This window comes from Arachis stenosperma, chromosome 8 (genome assembly GCF_014773155.1).
Source record: "Arachis stenosperma cultivar V10309 chromosome 8, arast.V10309.gnm1.PFL2, whole genome shotgun sequence".
NCBI lineage: Eukaryota > Viridiplantae > Streptophyta > Magnoliopsida > Fabales > Fabaceae > Arachis > Arachis stenosperma.
The window spans coordinates 53,333,876-53,357,774 of NC_080384.1; the positions used below are offsets into that span (position 1 = coordinate 53,333,876).

The 23,899-nt window shown below is 34.9% G+C and overlaps 2 protein-coding genes across 3 annotated transcripts in view; one reads left to right on the plus strand and one right to left on the minus strand.

Moving 5' to 3' along the window:
* LOC130943647 (callose synthase 10) overlaps window positions 1-19,506 on the plus strand; it is a 33,988-nt gene extending 14,482 nt beyond the window's left edge. The window contains exons 21-51 of the mRNA XM_057871618.1: window positions 212-298; window positions 793-878; window positions 1,484-1,511; window positions 1,758-1,855; window positions 4,961-5,042; window positions 5,487-5,650; window positions 6,704-6,824; window positions 7,826-7,920; window positions 8,018-8,108; window positions 8,181-8,341; window positions 8,437-8,546; window positions 9,336-9,470; window positions 9,612-9,680; window positions 9,773-9,944; window positions 10,630-10,744; window positions 11,428-11,547; window positions 12,380-12,495; window positions 12,596-12,679; window positions 14,079-14,191; window positions 14,755-14,807; window positions 14,900-15,076; window positions 15,175-15,222; window positions 16,031-16,189; window positions 16,291-16,404; window positions 16,520-16,608; window positions 16,696-16,854; window positions 17,159-17,261; window positions 17,994-18,113; window positions 18,314-18,364; window positions 18,462-18,644; window positions 19,010-19,506. Coding sequence (XP_057727601.1) covers window positions 212-298; window positions 793-878; window positions 1,484-1,511; window positions 1,758-1,855; window positions 4,961-5,042; window positions 5,487-5,650; window positions 6,704-6,824; window positions 7,826-7,920; window positions 8,018-8,108; window positions 8,181-8,341; window positions 8,437-8,546; window positions 9,336-9,470; window positions 9,612-9,680; window positions 9,773-9,944; window positions 10,630-10,744; window positions 11,428-11,547; window positions 12,380-12,495; window positions 12,596-12,679; window positions 14,079-14,191; window positions 14,755-14,807; window positions 14,900-15,076; window positions 15,175-15,222; window positions 16,031-16,189; window positions 16,291-16,404; window positions 16,520-16,608; window positions 16,696-16,854; window positions 17,159-17,261; window positions 17,994-18,113; window positions 18,314-18,364; window positions 18,462-18,644; window positions 19,010-19,246 — 3,540 coding nt within the window. The 3' untranslated portion in view covers window positions 19,247-19,506. The remainder of the gene's footprint in view (window positions 1-211; window positions 299-792; window positions 879-1,483; window positions 1,512-1,757; window positions 1,856-4,960; window positions 5,043-5,486; window positions 5,651-6,703; window positions 6,825-7,825; window positions 7,921-8,017; window positions 8,109-8,180; window positions 8,342-8,436; window positions 8,547-9,335; window positions 9,471-9,611; window positions 9,681-9,772; window positions 9,945-10,629; window positions 10,745-11,427; window positions 11,548-12,379; window positions 12,496-12,595; window positions 12,680-14,078; window positions 14,192-14,754; window positions 14,808-14,899; window positions 15,077-15,174; window positions 15,223-16,030; window positions 16,190-16,290; window positions 16,405-16,519; window positions 16,609-16,695; window positions 16,855-17,158; window positions 17,262-17,993; window positions 18,114-18,313; window positions 18,365-18,461; window positions 18,645-19,009) is intronic.
* A 261-nt stretch (window positions 19,507-19,767) lies between these two features.
* On the minus strand, window positions 19,768-23,221 carry LOC130943648 (zinc finger CCCH domain-containing protein 43-like). 2 transcript variants are annotated; one of them, XM_057871620.1, is made up of 6 exons: window positions 22,368-23,221; window positions 21,777-21,845; window positions 21,476-21,595; window positions 21,104-21,382; window positions 20,601-20,867; window positions 19,768-20,159 (listed from the first exon to the last, which is right to left on the minus strand). In XM_057871620.1, exons 1-6 carry the CDS (start codon window positions 23,013-23,015, stop codon window positions 19,959-19,961), a joined length of 1,584 nt encoding a protein of 527 aa, XP_057727603.1. In that variant the 5' UTR covers window positions 23,016-23,221; the 3' UTR covers window positions 19,768-19,958. The 2 variants fall into 2 exon arrangements, with proteins under 2 accessions (XP_057727603.1, XP_057727602.1); XM_057871619.1 differs by having other exon boundaries at window positions 19,768-20,165; window positions 22,368-23,215.
* Between the last annotated feature and the right edge of the window lie 678 nt (window positions 23,222-23,899).

Sequence of the window (23,899 nt, forward strand, 5' to 3'; positions counted from 1 at the left end):
TATGTGTAATATTCATTATGAATGAGTTTGGCACTGATCTGTGCTTATTTACAAGAAAACAGTAACTTGCTGTGGAAGGCAGTGCTAAGGTCCGAGTTGTCCTGTCTATCTTTAGTTAGATACGAGGGCAGTGTACTACCTTACCTTTTTATCAGAAAACAGAAAAGAAAAATACTACCTTGCTCATTCATGCTTTATCTGTGGTCTGCAGATTTATCTCATGGATATTCATATTTGGTACACCCTCATGTCAGCAATTGTTGGTGGTGTAATTGGTGCACGGGCTCGGCTCGGTGAGGTATAACTGTATGAGCTCCAAAGTAACACTTTGGGATTTAGATATTGTTTCTTTTCCTTTTTTCCAAATTGATTAGTAATATTTATTCAGTAAAAAGGTGTTTGTGTTTACTTATTCCTAGATGTATATGTAAGGACTTATTTAGCGTTGAACAGATAAAAGCTGATAGAAGTTCAGCTGACGTAGAGGATTATAATAAAGTAAAAAAAAAAAAAACAAGTGACGAAAGAATGTTTTTAGTTCTTTTTTTGTAATAAGTAGTTCCGATTGAATGTGTTTTGAAAGGGTGCGAGTTGATTAGCTCTATTATGGGTGTCATTGCTGCCGATCTATTGGTATCCTAATCTTGATGCATTCCCTTTCTTGACAAACTTCTTTTGACAATGTCAACTTTTCTCCCCAAATGAACATTTACTCCTTGATTCTTTTGTTTTCTTAATTGTCTGTCTCATCTTACTATTAATTATTGTTCCTTTTCTTATGGTTTGATGCAGATACGTTCAATTCAAATGTTGCATAAGCGTTTTGAGAGTTTTCCTGGGGCATTTGTAAAAAATTTGGCCTCTCCACAAGCAAAAAGGTTGATTATGTTACCTACAAGCTTTTTGTTGGTAATAAGGTTTAAAATTTGATGTTTTAATTGATCTGATGTCTATATATTTATCTAGTAGTTATCTTCATTGATACTAGTCTCTACACATTTATTTATATAGTGTGTGTTGGGGATTAGCTTAAGAGAGCAGTAGATTGGCTTTAGAGAAGTGCCAGCTAGGATAGGACATCCACAACTAAATTACAGTTATCACAACAGTGCGCTAATGAGTAACTGAAACGATAGATTCCATTCTCTCTCTCTCTCTCTCTCTCTCTCTATATATATATATATATATATATATATATATAAGTTCTGAGATTCTATGATGACATGGTGACTTAGATCAGGTGTGACATCTTTTAAGTTGGTGGCAGGTGAATTTGATTTTCGTTTCTCCTTTTTCTTTTCTTTCTTTTTTTTTTTAAAATTTTTTCCACTGTTCACTGTAGGCACTCCTTCTGTAAATTTGTTTGTTTCCATCATTGGTCTTTGCTGAGGCTGGTTATTAGCTTCTTTGTTTTTAATTGTGTTGCTGTTTTTTAGTAAAATTTCTTCTACATGATTTTATTTTTATTTATTTATTTTTTCAGGTTGCCCATCAGTGGACAATCATCCCAGGTGATCTTTTCCCCTTTGTTGAGGGAGGGATGGGTTCAAATATGGATGCCTTCAATAACCAGTTCTTTTATTCAGTGTTAACTACCTTTTTGAGAGCCTCTTCAGTATAAAATGTTGTAGTTATTATGATCTTGGAGGGTATTGGGGTTTCTTTGGTAGCGTATAATTTAAGATTTTAGTTGTTCTACATACTGGCTTAAGTTAATAATGATGTTTATCTTATTGTTGTACCTGTATTTCTTGCAGGATTCTCAGGATACAAACAAATTGAATGCTGCTATGTTTGCTCCTGTTTGGAATGAGATAATTATAAGCTTGCGTGAGGAAGATTTTATTAGCAATAGGTTAGTTACATGAAATATGTTGCTTTGCAATGCATGCATAGTAAGCCCTTGTGTAGAGAGACTTTGCAATGGTCCCTCTCAATCAATTTTGTTCTCATTTTTCTTCTATTGTGAGAGTCAAAGGAGACTATGGCTTAACAACAATAGCAAATGCTTATGTGATGAAACTTGCAAGCTCTGTTTCATTTTTTGGGGAAACTTTTCCTATATTGAGTTTATTGATAATTTTTACGTGGCCAGTGAAGCCAAGAGAAAAGAGGAGGGATATATTAGACCTCTGACAACAATGGTATGACTTTGTTGAATCACAAGGCCATGGATCAAATTCGGAATAACTCCAATGCTAGATAAGCTACTTCACATAGGCAAAGGGAGTGATAAGCTGCGATTCGGGACATGGAATGTAGACATACTTACAGAGAAATCAATTGAAGTCGTGGACAATATGACAAGGAGAAAGATTAGCATTATGTCACAAGAAACCAAGTTGGTGGGGGCGGAGGAGGCAAAGAAGTTAATAGACCTCAGGATTTAAACTTTGCTAATAGAGGAAGGGTGAAAAATAGGAATATGATAGACATTATCATTGATAAATAGTGGAAGAAGGTCGTGTTAGGCGCTAAAAGGGTGGGGATTGCATCATTGCACTAAAATTGGTGGTAAAAGAGATGCTTTTTATCTGGTAAGCATTTTTTTCCTGCAAGTCAGTTTCAATCAAGGCAAAATTTTGAGAGGATTTAGAAGATTTAGTCCATGACATCCTGGTGGGAGATAAGATTTTCTTAGGAAGACATTTAAATAGGCTTGCTGGGAAGGATGAGAACAAATACGAAGGGATCCATGTGGGCCATGGTTTTGGAGTAACACACGGTAGAAATCATCTTAGACTCCTTCAACTTTCAAGTTTCTATACCAAACACTTGCTTTAAGAAGTGACACAAACATCGTATAAGAGTGGGGTGACATGTTCTAAATTCAATTTCTTCTTACTAAGAAAATCCTACCATAAGGGCTTGTTATGAGTCATTGAGTCTAGCGAATGATGAGAAGATGTTATCAAGAAAAGAAACCAAAGATCAGGTGGTGGTAGATGAAATATGAGAAGGAAAGAGACTTCCAAAGTTGGGCAGAAGAAAAATCAAGGTGTGATGGAAATGCAAAGGAGATGCGGGGTGAGATGGCATAAGTAATTGGAAAAGTAATAAAGAAACCTTTGGAGAAACAAGAGGTATCGGATCAAAAGATAAAGAATCGTGTTGGTGGCACACAAGTAGGTAAGAGAAGGTGAAAGTAATAATAGAATCCTATAAAGAGTGACCTTTGTGTTGGAATGCAAAAAAAAAAAGGGAATAGTGTAAGACAACTAAAAACGAGACAAAATGGTGCTAAACGAGAGCATAAGAGAATCTTTAATAGTCTCTGAGTACAAAAGAAGAGGGGCTTGTTATGAGTCATTGAGTCTAGCGAATGATGAGAAGATGTTATCAAGAAAAGAAACCAAAGATCAGGTGGTGGTAGATGAAATATGAGAAGGAAAGAGACTTCCAAAGTTGGGCAGAAGAAAAATCAAGGTGTGATGGAAATGCAAAGGAGATGCGGGGTGAGATGGCATAAGTAATTGGAAAAGTAATAAAGAAACCTTTGGAGAAACAAGAGGTATCGGATCAAAAGATAAAGAATCGTGTTGGTGGCACACAAGTAGGTAAGAGAAGGTGAAAGTAATAATAGAATCCTATAAAGAGTGACCTTTGTGTTGGAATGCAAAAAAAAAAAGGGAATAGTGTAAGACAACTAAAAACGAGACAAAATGGTGCTAAACGAGAGCATAAGAGAATCTTTAATAGTCTCTGAGTACAAAAGAAGAGGAAAAAGACATTTACAAGATAGCATAGGGCCGTGAAAGAAAGACAAGTGATTTGGACTAAGTTATGTGCATAAATGACTAAGAGGGTATGGTTTTGCTCACAAATGAAAGCATTAGTGAGAGATGGAAGAACCACTTCCACAAATTCTTTAATGGGGGACATGAGACTCTTTCTTGATTGGGTAGACCACACACAACATCCACACATAACACGAGGACCAAAACTTTAACTACTACCGAAGAATTCGGGAGTATGGAGATGAGGAGGCTATATAATGGATAAAGAATGGTAGAGCAGTAGGTCCAGACAATATACTTATTGAAGTTTGGAACGAGTTAGGAAAAAAGAGGCATCTATTGGTTGACCAAGCTATTGAATCAAACGAATGGAGGAAGAACACCCTTAGTTCCTATCTACGAAAACTAGGGAGATGTACAAAATTGTAGAAACTACATAGGAATCAAGCTCATGAGTCATCTTGAAGTTATGGGAGAAGGTGATAGAGAGGTGGTTGAGACAAAAGACTTAGATTTCAAAGAATCAATTTGGTTTTATGTTGGGTAGATCTACCATGGAGGTCATATATTTGCTAAGGATAATTAAGTAGGGGTACCAGAGCAACAAGAAGGATTTGTATTTGGTCTTCATTGGCTTCAAAAAGGCCTATGATAGGTTATCAATGCAGGTCTTATGGAAAGTTTTGGAGAAGAAGAAGATGGATGGGTGGTCATACACCAATTACAATAAGGAATGGGGACTTGAGAGACAAAGTCGGAGCGCCTATTGTTAGAAAGATTGTGGAGTCTTGTCTCAAGCTGTTTGGATATATGGCCATGTCAGGAGAAGATTGAGTTAGAATCCATTCAGGAGGGCTGAACACATAGAAAATAGACTAGTGGTTAGGAGGAGACGAGGAACTAAAAGGATTTTGAATAAGGTAGACAAGAGAGATTTAAGTATAAATGACTTTGTTGCAGACATGATATATGACAATGCACAATGATGTCATTTGATCTATATAGTCGACCGCACCTAGTGGATAGGGCTTTGTTTTTCTTCTTTAGGGAAATTCATCCTTCTCATCATTGTTGTTTCTTTTTCTCTTGTTTATAATATTTTTGTTTAGGCACAAATGGTAATAAAAGCATTATTCTTTGCCTTGCTTCTTGGTTTCAATTTTTTATGACACCCGTGGTGCATTTTTATAGGTTGCTTATCTGTTTAATATCAACTGTTACAGGGAAATGGACCTACTTTCTATTCCTAGCAACACTGGAAGTCTGAGATTAGTTCAATGGCCTTTGTTTCTTCTAAGCAGTAAGGTAGAACTTGATATGCAATATGAATGATTTAGAACAGGATTCTGATAGGCATTCTGTATTTGTTAGGGTTCCAATTCTTAATTTTAACTATAGAAATTTTAGGAGTCAAGCTATTTTTGCCAATACTTAGACAATACTGTATTTTTATACGGCTGCGCTCAAGTTTGTCAAGCTTTTGTTTACAGACATGTTTGAATCATGCACTCATGAACTAGTTTTATTTTGCATACACAGAAACCAGAAAGGGATAGTCTAGATGACCAATGTTTTTTTAACCAACATGTTACTAACAAACTTATTTTAGTTAATATGTAATTTACTTTGTTCTTGTTTTTGTTTTTCTTTCACTTATTTTTTAAGCAATCATGTGAGAGCCGGCTACAAGTTAACCAAAAAATTGTTGGCCACGTAGTGGGGCGCTTTTAACTAATATATTTTGTTCAGATCCTGATGGCGATTGATTTGGCTTTGGATTGCAAAGATACACAGACAGATCTGTGGGGCAGGATATGTAAGGATGAATATATGGCTTATGCAGTGCAGGAGTGCTATTACAGCATTGAAAAAATTTTGTATTCAATAATAGTTGATCATGAAGGAAGACTTTGGTATGAATTTACGTTTCACTGCTTTTTGGTGTTTCATTTGCTTTTACGTTACATTACATTTCTGAGTGACACATTCGGTTATCTGTGTACAAAGGGAAGTTCCATGTGGTGGGAGTTTAAATTTGATGTTTAAATTCCTCAAAGAGTTTTCTAAACTTGAAAATATATTTGGGTATACATTGTGAAGTTGAAGGGAATAAAATTTTACTGTGCTGAACATGCACCTTTCAATGGTATTCGATGATATATTTTGAATGTAACTCAAGTGCTTCTTACATACAAGTCTTTTGGCTATTTCTCTGTCAAGCACTCTCTCCAATGTTCATTTTGTTAGGAGATAGCAAATGAATATCTTTTATTTTTCTGTGACAGCCACTGTTAGGCTAGAGCACTTTGGGCTTTGAAGCATGAGTCCATGACCCTTTTTTTCATAATTTGGAAGGAGAATGTTGGTTCAAGCCTTTATATGCACAGATCTATTGTGTTTTACCTTTTTGATGTACAAGCGAAAGAGGCTTTATTTTGTGTGTGTGTGTGTGTATTTGGTTAGAATACTGCTAGCGATTTTGGGAAGTGAGAATGAGTTAAAAGTTACAAAAATAAATAACTGCTATTGAATGTAGGAATATATGGGATAGGATTAGTGGGTATTAATTTGGAGATATATTGTAGTAAGGATACAACTGGGAAAAAAATTGTGCCCAAATGAGATGTTATAATGCTTTGCCTTTTTTATTATAGTAGTCATGTAGTATATATCAAGAATCAACTTTTACCAAAGTTAAAACTATTATGTGAATTGCATGAATGGGTTTTGTTATATCTCTGACTAATGGTGGTATACATATCTTAACATATTTAACTGGCTAGCATTTTTCTTGTTATGTGTCATTTTCTGATACCTCGTTTTTTATGGATTTACTGGAACATTGTAACTGTTTTGAGGGGAAAAAAATTCCAAATGACAATTTATAGTTTCCTAGTTGCTGCACCAGTTAGTGATACTTTTTTGTTTGATTCAGACATATTCTTTCTGAATATTCTCTTTGACAGGGTCGAAAGAATATTTCGTGAGATCAATGCCAGTATATCAGAAGGTTCACTTGTTATAACCTTGTCTCTGAAGAAGCTACCACTTGCTTTATCAAGATTTACAGCATTAACTGGACTCCTGGTAATTCTTTTATTTTTGTGGTCCCTTATTTAGTGTTTTACAGTTATATAGCATATTAAATTTGTCAATGATTTTGAGAGAAATGGACTTTCACATTTGCATTGAAACCTGAAATAGTTTTTTGCTTCTGCATCTTTTTATCAAAATGTTCTTTTCAAATAATCTTAACCAAATGGGCCATATATCATCAACTTATTATAATTTTATCTATTAATTTTTGGAAAAATAATTGGTCAATTGCATAGACATTGTTACACAGTAGTATTTTTCGTATTCGATAAACAAACACATTTGTTGAACTTTTGCAAATTTTTTTACTAGGATTTCCTTATGGTTATTGCGTCAAACAAATAATGAATCTTCTTGTATTTTATGGCATAAGGCTTGATGAGGATCCTTCTTTTGGTGTCTTGGACCAGATAATTTTTATAAGAGAAGAACCAAGAATTTGTTAGCATTTTTTACTCGCACAATTTTACTGTGTTTGGACAAGCTGACATTCTTATCAAGTGCTATTTTCACCTCTGTTAACTTGATTTGGGACCTAGAAATGTAACTTGTAATTGAATAAGTTAGGGAAGCTCTCAGCTGCTCCGAACTAGAAAGGAAGTACTAGGACTAATCTAACTGGCTAACCGCCTCTGTCAGCTACTATATCCCTTGTTACTAACTTACTAGTGAATCCTCTGAATTACCCCTTGTTGTAGCTTCCCTCACAAGCTAACCTTAGATTGTATATAAACTGATGACTCAGAACATTGAGAAGTGAGAAGTTAATCAATCACAATTATAAGTCAGACAAATCTCTCTCTCTCTCTCTCTCTCTCTCTCTCTCTCTCTATATATATATATATATATATATATATTGTGAAAATGTAAACATCTGAATTGTGGAACCGAGGGAAATATCTCTTGGGTTATGTCTCTATCTCCCATCCTACTATATATTGGTGGTTGGTATATTTTGTGTGTAATTATGTGAAATAATTTATCTTTATCAGATTCGAAATGACCCGGAACTTGCAAAAGGTGCTGCTAAGGCTGTGTATGAAGTCTATGATGTTGTTACTCATGACCTGGTTTCTTCAGATTTAAGGTATACGGTTGCATTAGTATGATTTCTTTATGTTTTGAGAAGAAGACTGGTTTCTTCATTTCACATAATTTGCAATATTCATGTTATAATTTTTCAGGGAGGCTCTGGATACTTGGAATATTGTAGCTAGAGCTAGAGATGAGGGACGCCTTTTTTCTAGGATACGATGGCCTGATGATCCAGAAATTGTAAGTATCTTATATTTTCGCAAATTCTGTTGATAGTTCATATCTAGCAATATGTTTATGCACTTGTTGCAGAAAGAGCTGGTGAAGAGGTTGCATCTCCTTCTTACCGTAAAGGACTCTGCAGCTAATGTTCCAAAGAATCTTGAAGCCAGAAGAAGATTACAGTTTTTCACAAATTCTTTATTTATGAAGATGCCTTCAGCAAAGCCTGTTAGTGAAACGTTGCCATTCTGGTATGTACATAGCTATACAGATTATTGGCTGCAGAGTTTTTATTCTTTTATACCACATTATTAACATTCTTCTTTTTTTGTCTGGCTGGTTGTAGTGTTTTCACCCCATACTATAGTGAAACTGTGCTATACAGTACTTCCGAATTGCAAAAGGAGAATGAAGATGGGATATCTATTCTTTTCTATCTTCAAAAGATATTTCCAGGTAATGTCTTTAGGCACACTCTCTCCCCAAAAGCAAAGGATAACACATGTTTTCTGTTCAACTCATATTTGGTTTGCACATATTATGGCTATCTGTTTTAACACTTTGTTTGGAAGGTTGACATGTAGTGGAAAAATAATTTATCTTTGGAGTGTCTATCAAGTACTGTAAGTTTACTTGGGGATGCCTAATTATATCTTAGAGGTTTGAGGTGAGTGATGATACTAAACTTTAAGTATCTTGTGTCCAGAGAAAAAAAGTGGAGCCTGGTGCACAAGCATCCCACATTAATGCAGAGTCCAGGAAAGGCCGCAGGTGAAATGTAGGCAGCCTAACCTCGTAATCACATCAGTGGGTGCTTCTGGCTAGAACCTGTGACCTTTAGGTCCATCACATAGAAAAAATTATGGGAAATTATTAGAGAAAAAGTAGGGTAGCACTTGGGGAATGGTCCAATCTTGCCCAAAGTTTTGCAACATGAGAAGATGCTTGTTGAAGCCCCACTAAGGGGAGTAGATTTGATGAAGGATTATAGAATAGTTGTAAAAAAATTGACGGGTCTTTATAATAGGACACAATGGCATCATATAAATAAATGCATAAGAGAATTGAGCAAAGCAACAAAATAGAGAGAATCTTATAGATAGTTGGTATTGAAATAAAGCATTATTTGCGATTGAAGGACTAGGGTTTAGGCTGTACCCCATTTTTAAATTGGTTTTATTTATTTGACTTGGTTGTTGTCCTTAGTGGATTTAGAATTGTTTTTGAAAACTTTTTCAATTGCAGATGAGTGGGATAACTTTCTTGAAAGAATTGGTCGGGGAGCATCCACTGGAGATGATGAACTTCAAAAAAATAGCAGTGACACTTTGGAGCTCCGTTTCTGGGCATCTTATCGTGGGCAGACTCTAGCTAGGACAGGTTACAAGTGTTCCATTTATCTTTTTTCCTCATTTGTTCTTGGAAATTAGTTGTGGGGACTAGGAAATACATTTTTTATAGTAATATTTCTTACTTAAACCCGGCCTCTGTTCTACAATCACCTACCTCTTTGGTTTGCAGTTCGTGGAATGATGTATTATAGAAGAGCATTAATGTTGCAGAGCTTTCTGGAGAGCAGATCACTAGGAGGTAACTATACGAGAACAATCCTGTTGCAATTTTTTTTATCCTCTCTAGTGATGCATCATGCAAGTAGTTGCTAACATCTGTTGTGTTATTAGTGGACAATTATTCTCCAAATAGCTTCATCACAAGTCAAGGATATGAACTGTCACGTGAATCACGAGCACAAGCTGATTTGAAGTTTACTTATGTTGTATCATGCCAAATATATGGACAACAGAAACAGCGAAAGGCACCGGAAGCTGCTGATATTGCTTTGCTATTACAGAGGTATGGAGTTGAATCCTTACATCTTCTCACGTGCTATTTTCATGCTAAGATTATGACTATATAAGGTAATGAAATTTATGTAGACACATGTAGGTAAAGTAGTGTAGTAGTTGTGATAGTGAGGCATGACTCCTCTTTTAAACTTTTGAGGGCTTCTATGTTATTACTTAGTGGTTGACTTAGTTTCTTTTAGTGTATATGTGTTGTTTAGATTATGGATTTTGGATATGTAAGGACAAAGAGATAAGAGAAAGGCTATAAGATAAGATAAAAATAGTGATATGATATGACTATGTTGTGGTATGTTACAAGAGGGCAAGAAACTAATCGTTTTTATAATAATTGGAAAACCCTATTCCTAATCAAATAAGGAAATGATAATTGAATATTAGTGATACGAAACTAATCCTAGGATTATTTTTTTTTGTATTATTAGATGTGGTAGAGATCACATTGGAGTGGGTACGTCATTATTTTGTTTGGTTAATCTCGGTGGTGGTCTATTTTAGGAGATATTGCTGACTCTGATGTCTTTAGGAGAATTTTCGGTCACAAATGTTTTATGTTGTTATAGCTTTTCTTAGTGGTGAAGACTCTGTACATAACTGCAGATGAATTTCTTTTAAAACTATTATTTCAATGTTTTATCTGCATAAAAATAAAGGCTTTCTGTGTTTTCTTTCAGGAATGAGGCACTGCGAGTTGCTTTTATCCATGCTGATGAAAGTACAACTGAGGGAAAGACAACAAAAGTGTTTTATTCAAAGCTTGTTAAAGCTGATATAAATGGAAAAGATCAGGTGGATTAAGCTTCTAAAGAAGTTATTTTTCTACCAACAGTTTGCCTTAATCTGTGTAGAAGTGCTTAAAACATGTTATTTGTATTTCAATGGCTTTTGATGTTTATGAATTGCCTTTTTCTTAATATGAAGTGAATTGGTATGAATATATCGGTCAAACATGTTTGACATTTTTGCTTCTTTTTACCGTTGCCTTGGACAATATTCTGAATCTTATCATGTTTCATCCAACTCAAGATTAACAGAGTGATGTTACTGATGACTGCTATTGTGCATTGAAGATGATTAAGTCTTCTCATTGTGGTTGATAAGGGTAGGCTATATTTGTAATTTCTTACCAAGCCACAATTTTCTGCTGATGGTCTTTTTAGATATATTTCTTTAAAAGATATGATGACAGCACAGCATGCTTTGGATAAGTATCACTGTTTGAAGGACTTGCATAATTCCTTTTCATTTTTCTCGTGAAGATGGGTTTTCTTTTATTTTTACACTCTTTTTGTTTCCCATTGATAAATTTCTCTTTATATAAAAAATAAATTGAAATCTTCATTCTGAGCTCTGACAGCTTATAACCTATATGGTTTTATCCTTTTAGGACATCATGTTCCTTGTTTTATTGTGTTTGTTTTTCTTAATTAAAGTCTGTCTTGATGGTTTCTGAATTTTCTTCTGTTCTGTAGGAGATATATTCTATCAAACTTCCCGGGGATCCAAAGCTAGGTGAAGGAAAGCCCGAAAACCAAAACCATGCTATAATTTTCACTCGCGGTGATGCTGTTCAAACTATTGACATGAATCAGGTGACGACATTGCCACAATCGGTTATTGGTTCTTTCATAGTACACTTTTCTGTTGGAAGTGATGCTTTATTTTTTAGCTTTTCTCGGCTCTTTCTTTTTCCTTTTTTTCCTTTTTTTTTAATATTTCGTTGATGATATCTTTTCCTTTGCCCATGCATTTTGCATCTTTTCCCTTTCCTATTTCAAGTTTTTTTTTTTTTTTTTTGGAGATAACTGGGGCATCCATTGAAAATCATGAACCCATATTTGGTTATATAGGGTCTAGTTATTTTTGTTGAATGGAAGTGCTGAACTTGAACCAGATTTTGATTCATTATATGCCAACAACCTTCGACTAATGAAATTTTCTTTTACTGTATCTTCCACTTTAAGTTTATTTCATACAAAAGTTGTTTTTTAGCCGCTTTGAGATTGTTGCCTTTTACTTATATGTGAAATTTACTTATTCCTAACATGATGATGCATGTTCATTTGTCTGTGTCCTGACGTGTTGTTGACCTTATATTGTGCTGATGCTGTATGCTTGTAAGAATTATTATTCATCAAATGGGAGACATGTTATTATGTATGGCCCTATGCATTTAGCCGAGTTTCATGCTGTTATATAAACTTCACCCCTAACTTTTACATGCAATGATTTTTGTATCTTTTGCCTGCCTACCAATCTTGCGCTTTTATATGATCCGTTGTTCTTCAATGTCTAAATTCCCAGTTATTGGTGTTTTGGACCAAGGATGCATCATGGAGAGATCTCTCTGTCCACCATGTGTGAGATTGAATGTTTGTCTGAAGAAAGTTTATATAAATTAACTTGAATTCTTCTGTTGGACAGGACAATTATCTTGAGGAAGCAATGAAAATGAGGAACCTCCTTGAGGAATTTCATGCTAATCATGGCCTTCGCCCTCCAACTATTCTTGGTGTGCGGGAGCATGTTTTTACTGGAAGGTTTGTCTTGATTTTAGTAGAAATTTGATCAACAAATTGACACGATTGTGTTTTCTCTGCTCTCAATAACTCAAATTTATCACATTTTACTCTGGTGCAGTGTTTCATCCTTGGCTTGGTTCATGTCAAATCAAGAAACTAGTTTTGTAACCTTAGGCCAGCGTGTTTTAGCTACTCCGCTGAAGTAAGTTGTTTTTGTTTTGCTTATTATCTTGGTTACTTTCAATGTTTGTCTATTATTCTTACTCTAGTCTCCTTATATGCTTTTCTATTATAATCCCAAAATTTGATGCATTTACTTCTTTAGAAAAAAAAATGATAAAAGAAGAATTTCATTAAGACGGGGAGAAGGATAATACAAATTAGGGGATAACTGATAAGGGAGCCCAATACAAAAGCAAAAAACAAATATTTATCTATAAATCATAACTTTCCAACCTCTCAACATGGCCAAGAGGAAAAGTCCCTTATAAAGATCAGAGCATTACACTAACCAGATGCTAGGCATATAATTCCCTCCCATAAAACACGTTTGTCAGAAAATCTGTCATTGATGGTGCGTGCACTATTGTCCAACCAAATTTTCCAAATAGTGGCAAAAACTGCACATTGCCACAAAAATTTTTCCTCTTTTCTACTACCAAACCTAACAAACCTAGTCAACAAGGGTTACAGGGCACACCCAACATTTATGGAAGATGCTAAACAAATTGTTCCATCAGAAAACAGCTATTGGGCAATGCAAGACAGCTATGTGGCCTTTCAAACCTGCAGCAAGTCATTGGTGTTAATCCTGTTAAGCACAACTGTCCATATGAACTATTTGACTTTAGAGGCAGCTTTGGACTTCCAAATGGGTTTGTCTAAAGTTACTCCTTTTGCAAAATGGAAAGAAATGAAACAAAAAAAAAAGTTAGATCCTTCCATTAAATATTTCCGTTTTGACCCAGTTATGTGAATGATGATAAGGAACCAAAAATTTTAATTTGTCTTTTAGGGCCCACTTGACAATCCATTTCATTTTTTATGTGCCTAAATAGTTACAGTTTTGGTTGGCCATGTTAATTTGGGAGTTAAGACTTAAGAAGGAAAAGAAAGCGAGAGGAAGGAGGGTGTTTAGGAGGTTTGGCTTTGCTGTTTGGGAGTATAGCAAGAAAAGGAAATGAGAGTGGCTAACTGGCTATTAGTTACTTTTACATTTTCACACTTGTTAGTAATAATCAATTGTTTATTTCTATATTTCTTAGTTATATTTTCATATAATTAATTATTTTAGTCAAATATATTTAGAATCTAGGTGTTATGGAGGCTCTTGGATGGCTAATGAAACCCCTCAAACCTTTTTTCATAGGGGAACCCTTTTGCATCAATCTTGTATTATCCTTTTCCTCATCTTAATGAAATTAGTGTTTTATCAAATACAAAGAACTCTCCTAATTTGAACTCATAGACAAACCCTTGGTGGCATTTTTTCAATTTTATGTTTTGTCAATCAATGCTAATTTAGACCTTTCATATCATTTTAGCATGGCCTATATCTTACAGACTTTCTCAATTTTGTTGGTTAAATGAAAAATATGCAGAGTTCGCATGCATTATGGACATCCTGATGTATTTGATAGGATATTTCACATAACTCGAGGAGGCATTAGTAAAGCATCCCGTGTTATTAATATTAGCGAAGACATATACTCAGGTAATAACCATCCATAATTCTTGTTCTTTTGTGCCCAGCCCTAGATTTTCTGGGTTAATATGGGTCATGTCTTTCTGATATCAGGTGTTGTGATATTAACACGTAAAACAAGAAAAATTCTTTAGCCATCTATCGTTGTGTCTATTCTTTCCCTGTATATATTTCTGTAACTATTATTTCCCAAACATACCTAGTGGTAGCAATAATCAGAAGTGATAATAACAACAATGATAAGATAATCATTTTATGGCTTTGGGTTTAGCCTATGATGATTGACGTCTGTTTGGGTGTGTTTCGAATTTTCACCATTATCCATGGATATCCTGGAAAATTTAATGGGATCGTTAAGTGCTTGAATTTTTATTTTTAATTTAATTTTTGGCTCTCTTCCCCTTCCTCTGACACATGCGATTTTGTATCTTTATCTTTCTATAAGAACTTGACTTTTTTTACACAAATAATAATAGGGTGTCATACAATGGGGGGTTATAGATTTGTTAAACCTTGCATAAATACATTTGTTCTCTATCATAAATCAAATAACCTACAAAATAATGCTGCAGGTTTCAACTCGACACTGCGGTTGGGAAATATAACACATCATGAATACATTCAGGTTGGATATACTATTATACTACGATGCAATATGCTTTCAACTGCACAAAAAAAAATGTCTTTCTAATTTGCTGGTTACTGCTTTTTCTGTAGGTTGGAAAAGGAAGGGATGTTGGGTTGAACCAGATTGCCCTCTTTGAAGGGAAAGTGGCTGGTGGTAATGGAGAGCAAGTGCTTAGCAGGGATGTTTACAGACTTGGACAACTTTTTGATTTTTTCAGAATGCTTTCCTTCTTTTACACAACTGTTGGTTTTTATGTTTGCACTATGGTATAGTCCTTAAGCCTATATAACTTCCCCCTCAAAAATCCTTTGATGTTTGTTTGTCAAAGTTTTCTTACTGATGTTTTCCCAATTTTTTGTTGCAGATGACAGTCCTCACTGTATATATATTTTTGTATGGAAGAGCATACCTGGTAAACTAATGGGATTACTTAAATTTTCTTTCTTATTACTTAAATTTTGTATGAAACCATTCCTAGTTATTTGTAATTAGTTTTTTTGTTCTGGTACTTTTGTTCTTCTTCTCAATAAATAAACGACGTTTAAGAAAGACATTATAGCATCATTTCATCCATATAATGGACTCCACCTACTTGACCTGGTGGTGGTTTCATTTGTTTTTACCTAAATACCATGATGATCTCAATGTCATGAACTGGATTTTCAATTCTGAAGGGATGTTAAATTGTCAATAGATGTCATGAAAATACTCCCAAAAGCTTAAACCAATAGTAGGAGGTACATGAATAGTTATATCTCTAACAATAGAACTGCTTCCCACCATTCAAAAATGCATAATAAAATGTATAATACACCGCCTAGTTTATCCTGTCCATTTTAGTTTGGCCACTCATCCACCACAGCTTAAAAACAAAAAACTTTTAAGTAGCAACAATGATCATTCGAACTGCCTTGTATATGGCAGCTATATTTAAGGTTAAAGTCCTTGAATACATAATGCTCTGTCATTGTACTCTTTTTCTTTCTCATTAATGCACTTATCTTCCTATGAAGAAAACTATTTCTCTTACTCTCTGTTGGAAAGAAACATTGAATAAATTGAAACTTGGCATAGATAGTAACTAGTTGTATCGAAAGTAAGCACTCATAGGAAATTATCACTCTCATTTATTGTAATTATCACTCTCATTCCTCACAGTTATCACTCTTTTGAACTATTATGAGCTTGGTGTTCTTCTCTGATGTTACAACCATTTGTAGGCATTCTCTGGTCTTGATGAACGCATCTCGAGGGAAGCAAGGATTTTGGGTAACACAGCACTTGATGCAGCTCTCAATGCACAATTTTTGGTACAGATTGGTGTTTTCACTGCAGTGCCAATGATAATGGGGTTTATACTTGAATTAGGATTGCTGAAGGTTTGGCCCTACAATTGTTTATCTTTCTTTTACAGCATATCAACCTAAAATAATTTGTTGGTGTTTAACCAAAATGTTATATGCCATGGAAATGATTGCAGGCTATTTTTAGTTTCATCACAATGCAACTTCAGCTATGTTCTGTGTTCTTTACATTCTCATTAGGAACTAGAACTCATTATTTTGGGCGTACAATTCTCCATGGGGGTGCAAAAGTAAGTTGCTGTATTTTTTTATTTGTTTGTTTTTCTTCCCTCTCTATGTGAAGTCAGAACATGTATAGTTATTCAGTGTAACTCAGACGTGATTGAATTTGACCTTTTATTGTAGTATCGGGCAACTGGCAGAGGGTTTGTTGTCCGTCACATAAAGTTTGCTGAAAATTACAGACTATATTCTAGGAGCCACTTCGTCAAAGCGTGAGTACTCTTTATTATTATTGTTGTCGTTGTTGTTGGAAATTCATTGCAATGTTTTATTTATTTATTTTCCCTGTGATGCAACAGGCTGGAAATAGCACTACTACTTATAGTTTACATCGCATATGGGTATGCGCAGGGAGGTGCTGTTACATATATTTTGATAACTCTAAGCAGTTGGTTCCTTGTCATATCCTGGCTTTTTGCTCCTTATATTTTCAACCCATCTGGCTTTGAGTGGCAAAAGTAAGTTTCCTGCTGTTAAATTTACTGCTTTCAGTTTCGATTTGTATACTTGATATTACATGTCATTTCTTGTCCTTTAAACATACAGAAGTTAATATTGGACAACCAGTTTTTCATATTTATTTTTGAAGGGCTAAACTGACTACACTTGTATCTTTGGAGGACTAAAATGGCTATTTACTCTTTTCTTGCTTCTAATTTGGATGATGTTTGGTTTCAATATTGCTAATTTTTAAATATGATGATATCGTTACATGAATTATATGAGCTATTCTGTACCTTTCTAACTTAGTAACTTATGTAGGACTGTGGAAGATTTTGATGATTGGACAAGTTGGCTTCTTTACAGAGGAGGTGTAGGAGTGAAGGGAGATAACAGTTGGGAGTCTTGGTGGGATGAAGAGCAGGTTGGTATTAATAGTTACTTGATTGTTCTTTTATCCCAAAATAATAGTCACTCTGTTTTTATGATTTATGGTTTGAAATAGGGTTGATTCTGTCTTGCTCTATTAATTTATAATGGAATTTCTCTTCAAAAAATAAAAAATAAAAAAACAAAAGAAAAGAAAAGACATGGCCACGTTCAATCAACCTTATTAAGGATAGGATTGTGGTAATGGGGGAAAATTAGTATCCGCCTTATTACACAGAATCTCTCAACCCCATGTTACACGTTAGGGAGGTTTTCTCTAACGAAACATGGGATCAAACACAAAAGGAAGTCCCTGTATTTCAAATATGATCCAAGTTACCTCCATAAAGATTTTCCCATCTGTTCCAACTAAGCTTCTGAATAGATGGGTATATTATTTGATTAGGTAGCATGTAAGTGGAACAAGCACGTGAAAGCCCATGGCATTAAAAAGTTAGGTTGAATGATTTAAATCTTCTGAAGTTTCTTCTTCTGAGCCATGTCATTCGATTCTGCTGCATAGAGCAAGTATTGATGGAGGGTGCCATGTGAGGACCTTGTGAAGTTTATTCAGTTTTACTAATTGTAATCAGACAATTGAATTATAAATGTTACAGAATTGTAGTCTTCTCTCAGGATTTGAGCAAGACTGTGGACATTGCATGAAATAGTAGTCGTTGAGCTGATGCCTTTTCTGTTGGTTTTTAATGAGTTGCTCTTGCTGTAGATGCATATCCAAACGATGAGAGGTCGGATCTTGGAGACAATTTTGAGTTTGAGGTTCTTCGTGTTTCAATATGGAGTTGTATATAAGCTACATCTTACTGGAAAAGATACATCACTTGCAGTAAGTTCTTTTTCCTTACTCTGAATTTAACTTTTCATGTGGCATATAGCCTATACCATCGTTAGTCCCGACAATTATCAAATAGAAAATCACTTTAGTGTTCCTATAAAATTTACATAAAGAGTATTTTAACCTGTATCTTTTGAATCTGAAGCAAATACAAGTCTTATTTCTTGGTTCTGATAATTTGCTATTTGTAGGTATATGGATTCTCATGGGTTGTCTTGGTCGTAGTTGTCTTGATATTTAAGGTTTGAACTAATTTTTTAGTTGTATTGGTTATATTTGCCCTTGAACCTTTCTGACCTACCCCTCTTCCTAGGATTCTGATACCTCCTTGCTTTGCAGATCTTTACCTACAGCCCGAAGAAATCTGCAGATTTTCAGCTGGTAATGCGTTTTTCTCAGGGAGTTGCAGCTATTGGCCTTGTTGCAGCCGTGTGTCTTGTTGTTGCCTTTACAAATCTGACAATACCTGACCTTTTCGCAAGCATCCTAGCATTTATCCCGACTGGATGGGCAATGCTATCTGTAAGTTCGGATTTATTTATGTATGAATATTCACATGCCAACTTGGATAGTAACTGATTCTTTATCTCGAATTATACACAGCATTTAAATTGAGGAGGGTGGGGACAAAAACATAATGATTTAATCTCCAATTATACATAACAATGACTACTCTACATTTTACCTTTGCACTTAATGCATGCACAAGGGATCAGTTTGCCTATTGTTTTCTCCATCCATTTAGTTTTTCATGTACCATTTTTTTCACCGATAATTATTGATGGAAGGAGTATATTTACAATTGTTAGTGCCTGTTGATATTTGTGCTTTAAAGCTTATTCCCTCTGCTGCAACATTTATAAGATTTTCCATTCTGCTCTTTGCAGTTGGCAATTACTTGGAGGAGGATAGTTTGGAGTCTAGGATTGTGGGATTCTGTGCGCGAGTTTGCAAGAATGTATGATGCTGGAATGGGAATGATCATCTTTGTGCCAATTGCGCTTCTATCATGGTTCCCATTCATTTCGACATTCCAGTCTCGCCTTCTCTTCAATCAAGCCTTCAGTCGTGGTCTCGAAATCTCACTTATCCTTGCTGGAAACAAAGCTAATGTTGAGGCTTAACTCTCTCTACTCATCTTTTATTGCTTGTGAACCTCTGCGGAGGATTTTATAGTTCACATGTATATTATTTTGCAGTGCAGTGTGGACTTGGTTCCACATTTAGTGTGAGAATGTATGATCATTCTTGGTGGGTTTCTCTTTGTATTATTAGTTATTTAGTTTTGCATAGTCTGCAGTTCAGTTCCCACCAATATTAGCATATTGTATTGATTAGTCTGTAAGTACGAAATTAAATATAATCTCCCATAGTTTAACCACTCTTTACGTTGTTGCCACTTGCCATGCTGATGTTTATGCTTTCCAGTTTCTTGCTTAGGGACGAGAAACTGGAAAATTGTCTAGCTTAAGTGCTTAACAAGATTTGTAGGAATTCTAAGAAAGTGAAAAGAAAAAGTAAAAATGAGTCGTTTGTAAAAAAGAAAAAATGCGTTGGAAGATAAAAGACCTTGGTAAGGCACAATCTTGGATGAACAAGCCAACATCGAGATAATAAAAAAAGGCCACATTTTAAACACACCAGATTGTCAGAACAAAGATAATTTACTGACACTGTTAGTTACTGTCAACAAAGGATTCTATTTGACATATATATAGCTATCATCAGCAAAGCTTGTGGCTGATGCAAGCATAACCGGTGAGTTCAATAAATATTCAAGGAAAATTACAAAATATGCATATACTCAAAGCAAAAAGATCTTTGACAAATGAAGTCCTAAACAGGCTGCCGAATTGCCTCATCATTGGCATCTCCATTTCCCTCCATCGTAGTCATCTCATTAGGCGTGTCTGCATAAGAAGTTTGCTGATCAAGTCCAGGACTACTTGGGGGAGATGGGTTTATTACCGGGTGGTCAAACTTACAAGCTGGTCCAAATTTGCAAATCCCGTAGCGGCTGTAATGGGAGCATACATTCTGGTCCTGAAATTTTCATAATTAGCATAATTATGGATGATAAGGTAAACTAGTAATTCAGCATATTTTACATGGATATTTTCGTCTACCAGCAGAAGTAACAAATATTTCACGTGCACATGCATATTTTACCTTTAGCATTTTATCAGCATGAAGTGCTTGTTATTATAGTGGTTATGTTTGTATGTTGTAATCAACACGTTCCTTGTTCAAAATCAACACACTATACTTGCCACTATGACCTATAAAATCACTTTTGCTGTTTGTACACTTTTGATCTTTGCCTTTTACCAAATTTATTTATTTTTCTTCAACCATGTAAAAGATTATTTTAACTATTTTTCTTGTATAACATTCATTATTTTCATGTAACCTTTCTTATTTCAATAAAAATCTAATTTTTAAAATAAATTTAAGGGGAACATTTTATTGTAAGCTTACAGGTCTCAGAGGCAGGCCCTTGTCACTGAGGTTGCACGGAGGTATTCTTGCAACCCGATTCTTTGGATGATGGAATTTACAATTGGATTTGAACTTGCAATCCCCAGTTTTTAAGAAGTAGCTGCATTCGGGTTCACCAGGCCTTTCTGGAAACTCTTCAATTGGCGTCTTTGGTTGGTGCATGTACATAGGCGTGTCGATTGTTGGGTTGTTCATGACATATGCCGATGGTGGGGGCATACTCCTCTCGGATAGATAGACAGGTGCCTTTACAAACCATAATCTGGTCAAATTTCTTGGAAACATAATACTATATATATATTACTGCCTTTTCTTTATTAAATGTGAAACCGAACTAAATATGTTGCAACATAAATGATATTAAAACAGAGAACATTAAAATTAAAAAGCAGAAATTTGGCAAACTCGTGTAATAGTAATAATGTAGTAGATTGGCTCTTGCCGAAGGTTGTTAGCTTTGATCCCAAATATATGCAATTTACCTGGTATCCGTTCCATTCAGGACTTCGGGGAGAAACCGCTTGACTAGGCGAAAGCATCATTGGCACAAAAGGAGTAGTATCATTTAATGTTTTTGAAGATGACCACGAGGGACCAGATGGTTGTGATGCGCCTTGTAGGGGTACATAATTACCGTTACCAAATCCTGAAACAGAATCCCCAACTCTACCACCAGAAGTAGGATCAGGATGATTAAACTTGCAATTTGCTCCAAACTTACAGGAGCCTGTGCGCATGTAATAGGGACATTGTTTCTCTCCCTGTCATTGAGGTGTTTAAGAATAAAGAAACAAAGGAGAGTATAAATCCAAAAAAAATAAATATCACTACAACTGGACGAGACTAAATTATACCAGTCGTATAGGCAAGCCAAGAAAGTTAAGCTCCAAAAGTGGCGCAGCTGAAGGCTTTCCTCTTGTGTGGTTAAATTTACAAGCTTTTCCAAACTTACATCCTCCCGACCTTAAATAATACTGCCATATATGCAAATAAAGCTATAAAGATAATAAATAATATCATACGCTTCAATGACTACATGCGATTTTATTCTATATAAAAAAAATATGTTTCATTGTCATTAAAATAGAAGTTAACACAATAGAAAATGCAATGGTAAATCTGAAGTTCGCGCAACACCATAGTTTTGAAAGTAACCTTGCATTCTATCTGGCCCAATTTTTCAGCCGGTTCTTCTCTTTCTCCCCCAACCTTCTCTTTAAGAGCCTTTAGTCAATGAAAAAAAATCAACACATAGATTATAAGTACCACAAAATGCAGTTTTTAATGTTATTAGTGTACAATAGATACAAGCTAATAATATAAATTATAAGTCTTGAAGTTTGGACAATGTTACAAATTTACCACGTCCTTGAGCATAATGAGTCCATCAAAAACCAAAATTTTAAGCAATATTATATATAAAAAGTAACATTTTCAAAATGGACGCTAAAAAGCATATGACCAAGCAATCTCTTTGAAACTTCTAAAGTTTTAATATTTGGTAATAAATCATGATAAGGGTACCAGTGCTTCAAGTCAAACATACTACATTATTCAGCTAAGCATAAATGCCCTTTATCTCAATCTACTCATTCCATTGATATAATATATAACGCTAAAAATACAAGGAAAAAAAATCTTGGGCAAATAATAAATATTCATAAGTGAGTTTCAACCCTAATTTTCAAACATGCAATCCAGACCACTGTGCTAGATTGATAATAGGAACAGAAGAATAATTAATACCTGGTTCTTCCTCCTACCAAGTGGGTGATTAAACTTGCAATTGAATCCAAATTTGCAAGTTCCAGTTTTAAGATAGAAAGCACAATCTTCAGCATCAGGCCTCAGTGGATATTGCTGCTGAACTCTACCACTGCTTCTATCTTTCTTCTTCTCCACTTCTTCATCACCTTCAACTTCAACTTCATCATCACCATTACCATCACCATCAACATCAAAATCTCCACTTACCTTATCAACCTCACTCTCTTTCACATTCTCATTCCAACCATAACCCTCATCATCATCCCAACCATCATTATCATCACTCCCTTGTGCTTCACCTGTTTCCGGGGCACAACCACCTTCACCACCCAATTCCTCACCACCATATTCTCCACTACCAGCTACAAAGTTCGAATCTTTCTTCTCATTTTCAGCTACCCTTTCATCCTCATCCTTCAAATCCAACTTCTTGTGGAACTCTGCACCAAGTTCATCACGAGTTTCATCCTGCAACCCCAAATTTTGACTGAGATCTGGCTCTGATTGTTGAGGATCGTGATGATGATTGGGAAAAGGAGAAGAAGGTTCACTCTGAGAACCCAATTGTGGGTCTTTGGTGGTGGTTGTGGTGGAGGAACCAACTGATTCTGATTCAGAAGGTTCCATTTTTGTTCCTCAACATTTCAAGCAAAAACCCTAAAAATGGAGATTGTTTGAAAGATTATTGAAACAGGAACAAGACGGTGAGAGAAAACCTCCCAAAAGTAAAATAAAAATAAAGGTTGGATTTCTTTTTTATTTTGGGAAAAATCAGAAGAAGACCAGAACAAGTGTGAACTCAAAAACGCAAAGGGGTGTTACTTTCCGCAGTGTACTTTTTGCATTGTGTTTTGTGAGGTGTATTTAAGTATGTACCTTTAAATGGAAGTACGTATTGTTATACGATCAGAGGTTGCTGTTAACCGTATACTGCTGCTACCATTGGACACTTAGAACCAAAATGAGCCGATAATTATCCATGGCGTAATAAATTTTTCTTACTACAATTAAAAACCTTATTAAATAGACTTAAATCATACTACAAATCTACAATTCCAAAGGAGTTGTTATTTGGACAACAAAAAAAGGAGTTATTATTTGTTAATTTGAATATTAATTTTCTTTTAATTTTGTGTCAATATCTCATTTAATTGTGTATTTAAATATTAATATTTTTTCACCAAATAAAACTTTGTTAGGGATAAATAAAATAATATTTATTAAACGTTTTTTTAAGTATATAAAAAATAATTTATTAGGTTTATTAAAGTATCCATTCTTTTTGTAAAGGTCCTATTAAAATACTTGTTCTTTAATCTTATGTGTCAACATATCATTCAATTATATATTTAAATATTAATTTTTTTTCTCCAAATAAAATTTTATTAGAGAATGAATAAAATAATAGTTTAGCACTCCCTATTTTCTCTGCCGTCATTCTTAGTGGAATTGCATATTTTCTTCTGATTTCAAGTAATTTCCTTCACTTTAAGTGGTATTGAAAGATCTCC

Coding starts and splice junctions, on each gene's coding strand:
- LOC130943648 (XM_057871619.1), bottom strand. CDS start 23,015: ATGGAACCTTCTGAATCAGAATCAGTTGGTTCCTCCACCACAACCACC. Junction 20,868..21,103: donor CTGAATGGAACGGATACCAG/GTAAATTGCATA, acceptor TGGTTTGTAAAG/GCACCTGTCTATCTATCCGA. Junction 20,166..20,600: donor AGGGCCTGCCTCTGAGACCT/GTAAGCTTACAA, acceptor TGAAAATTTCAG/GACCAGAATGTATGCTCCCA.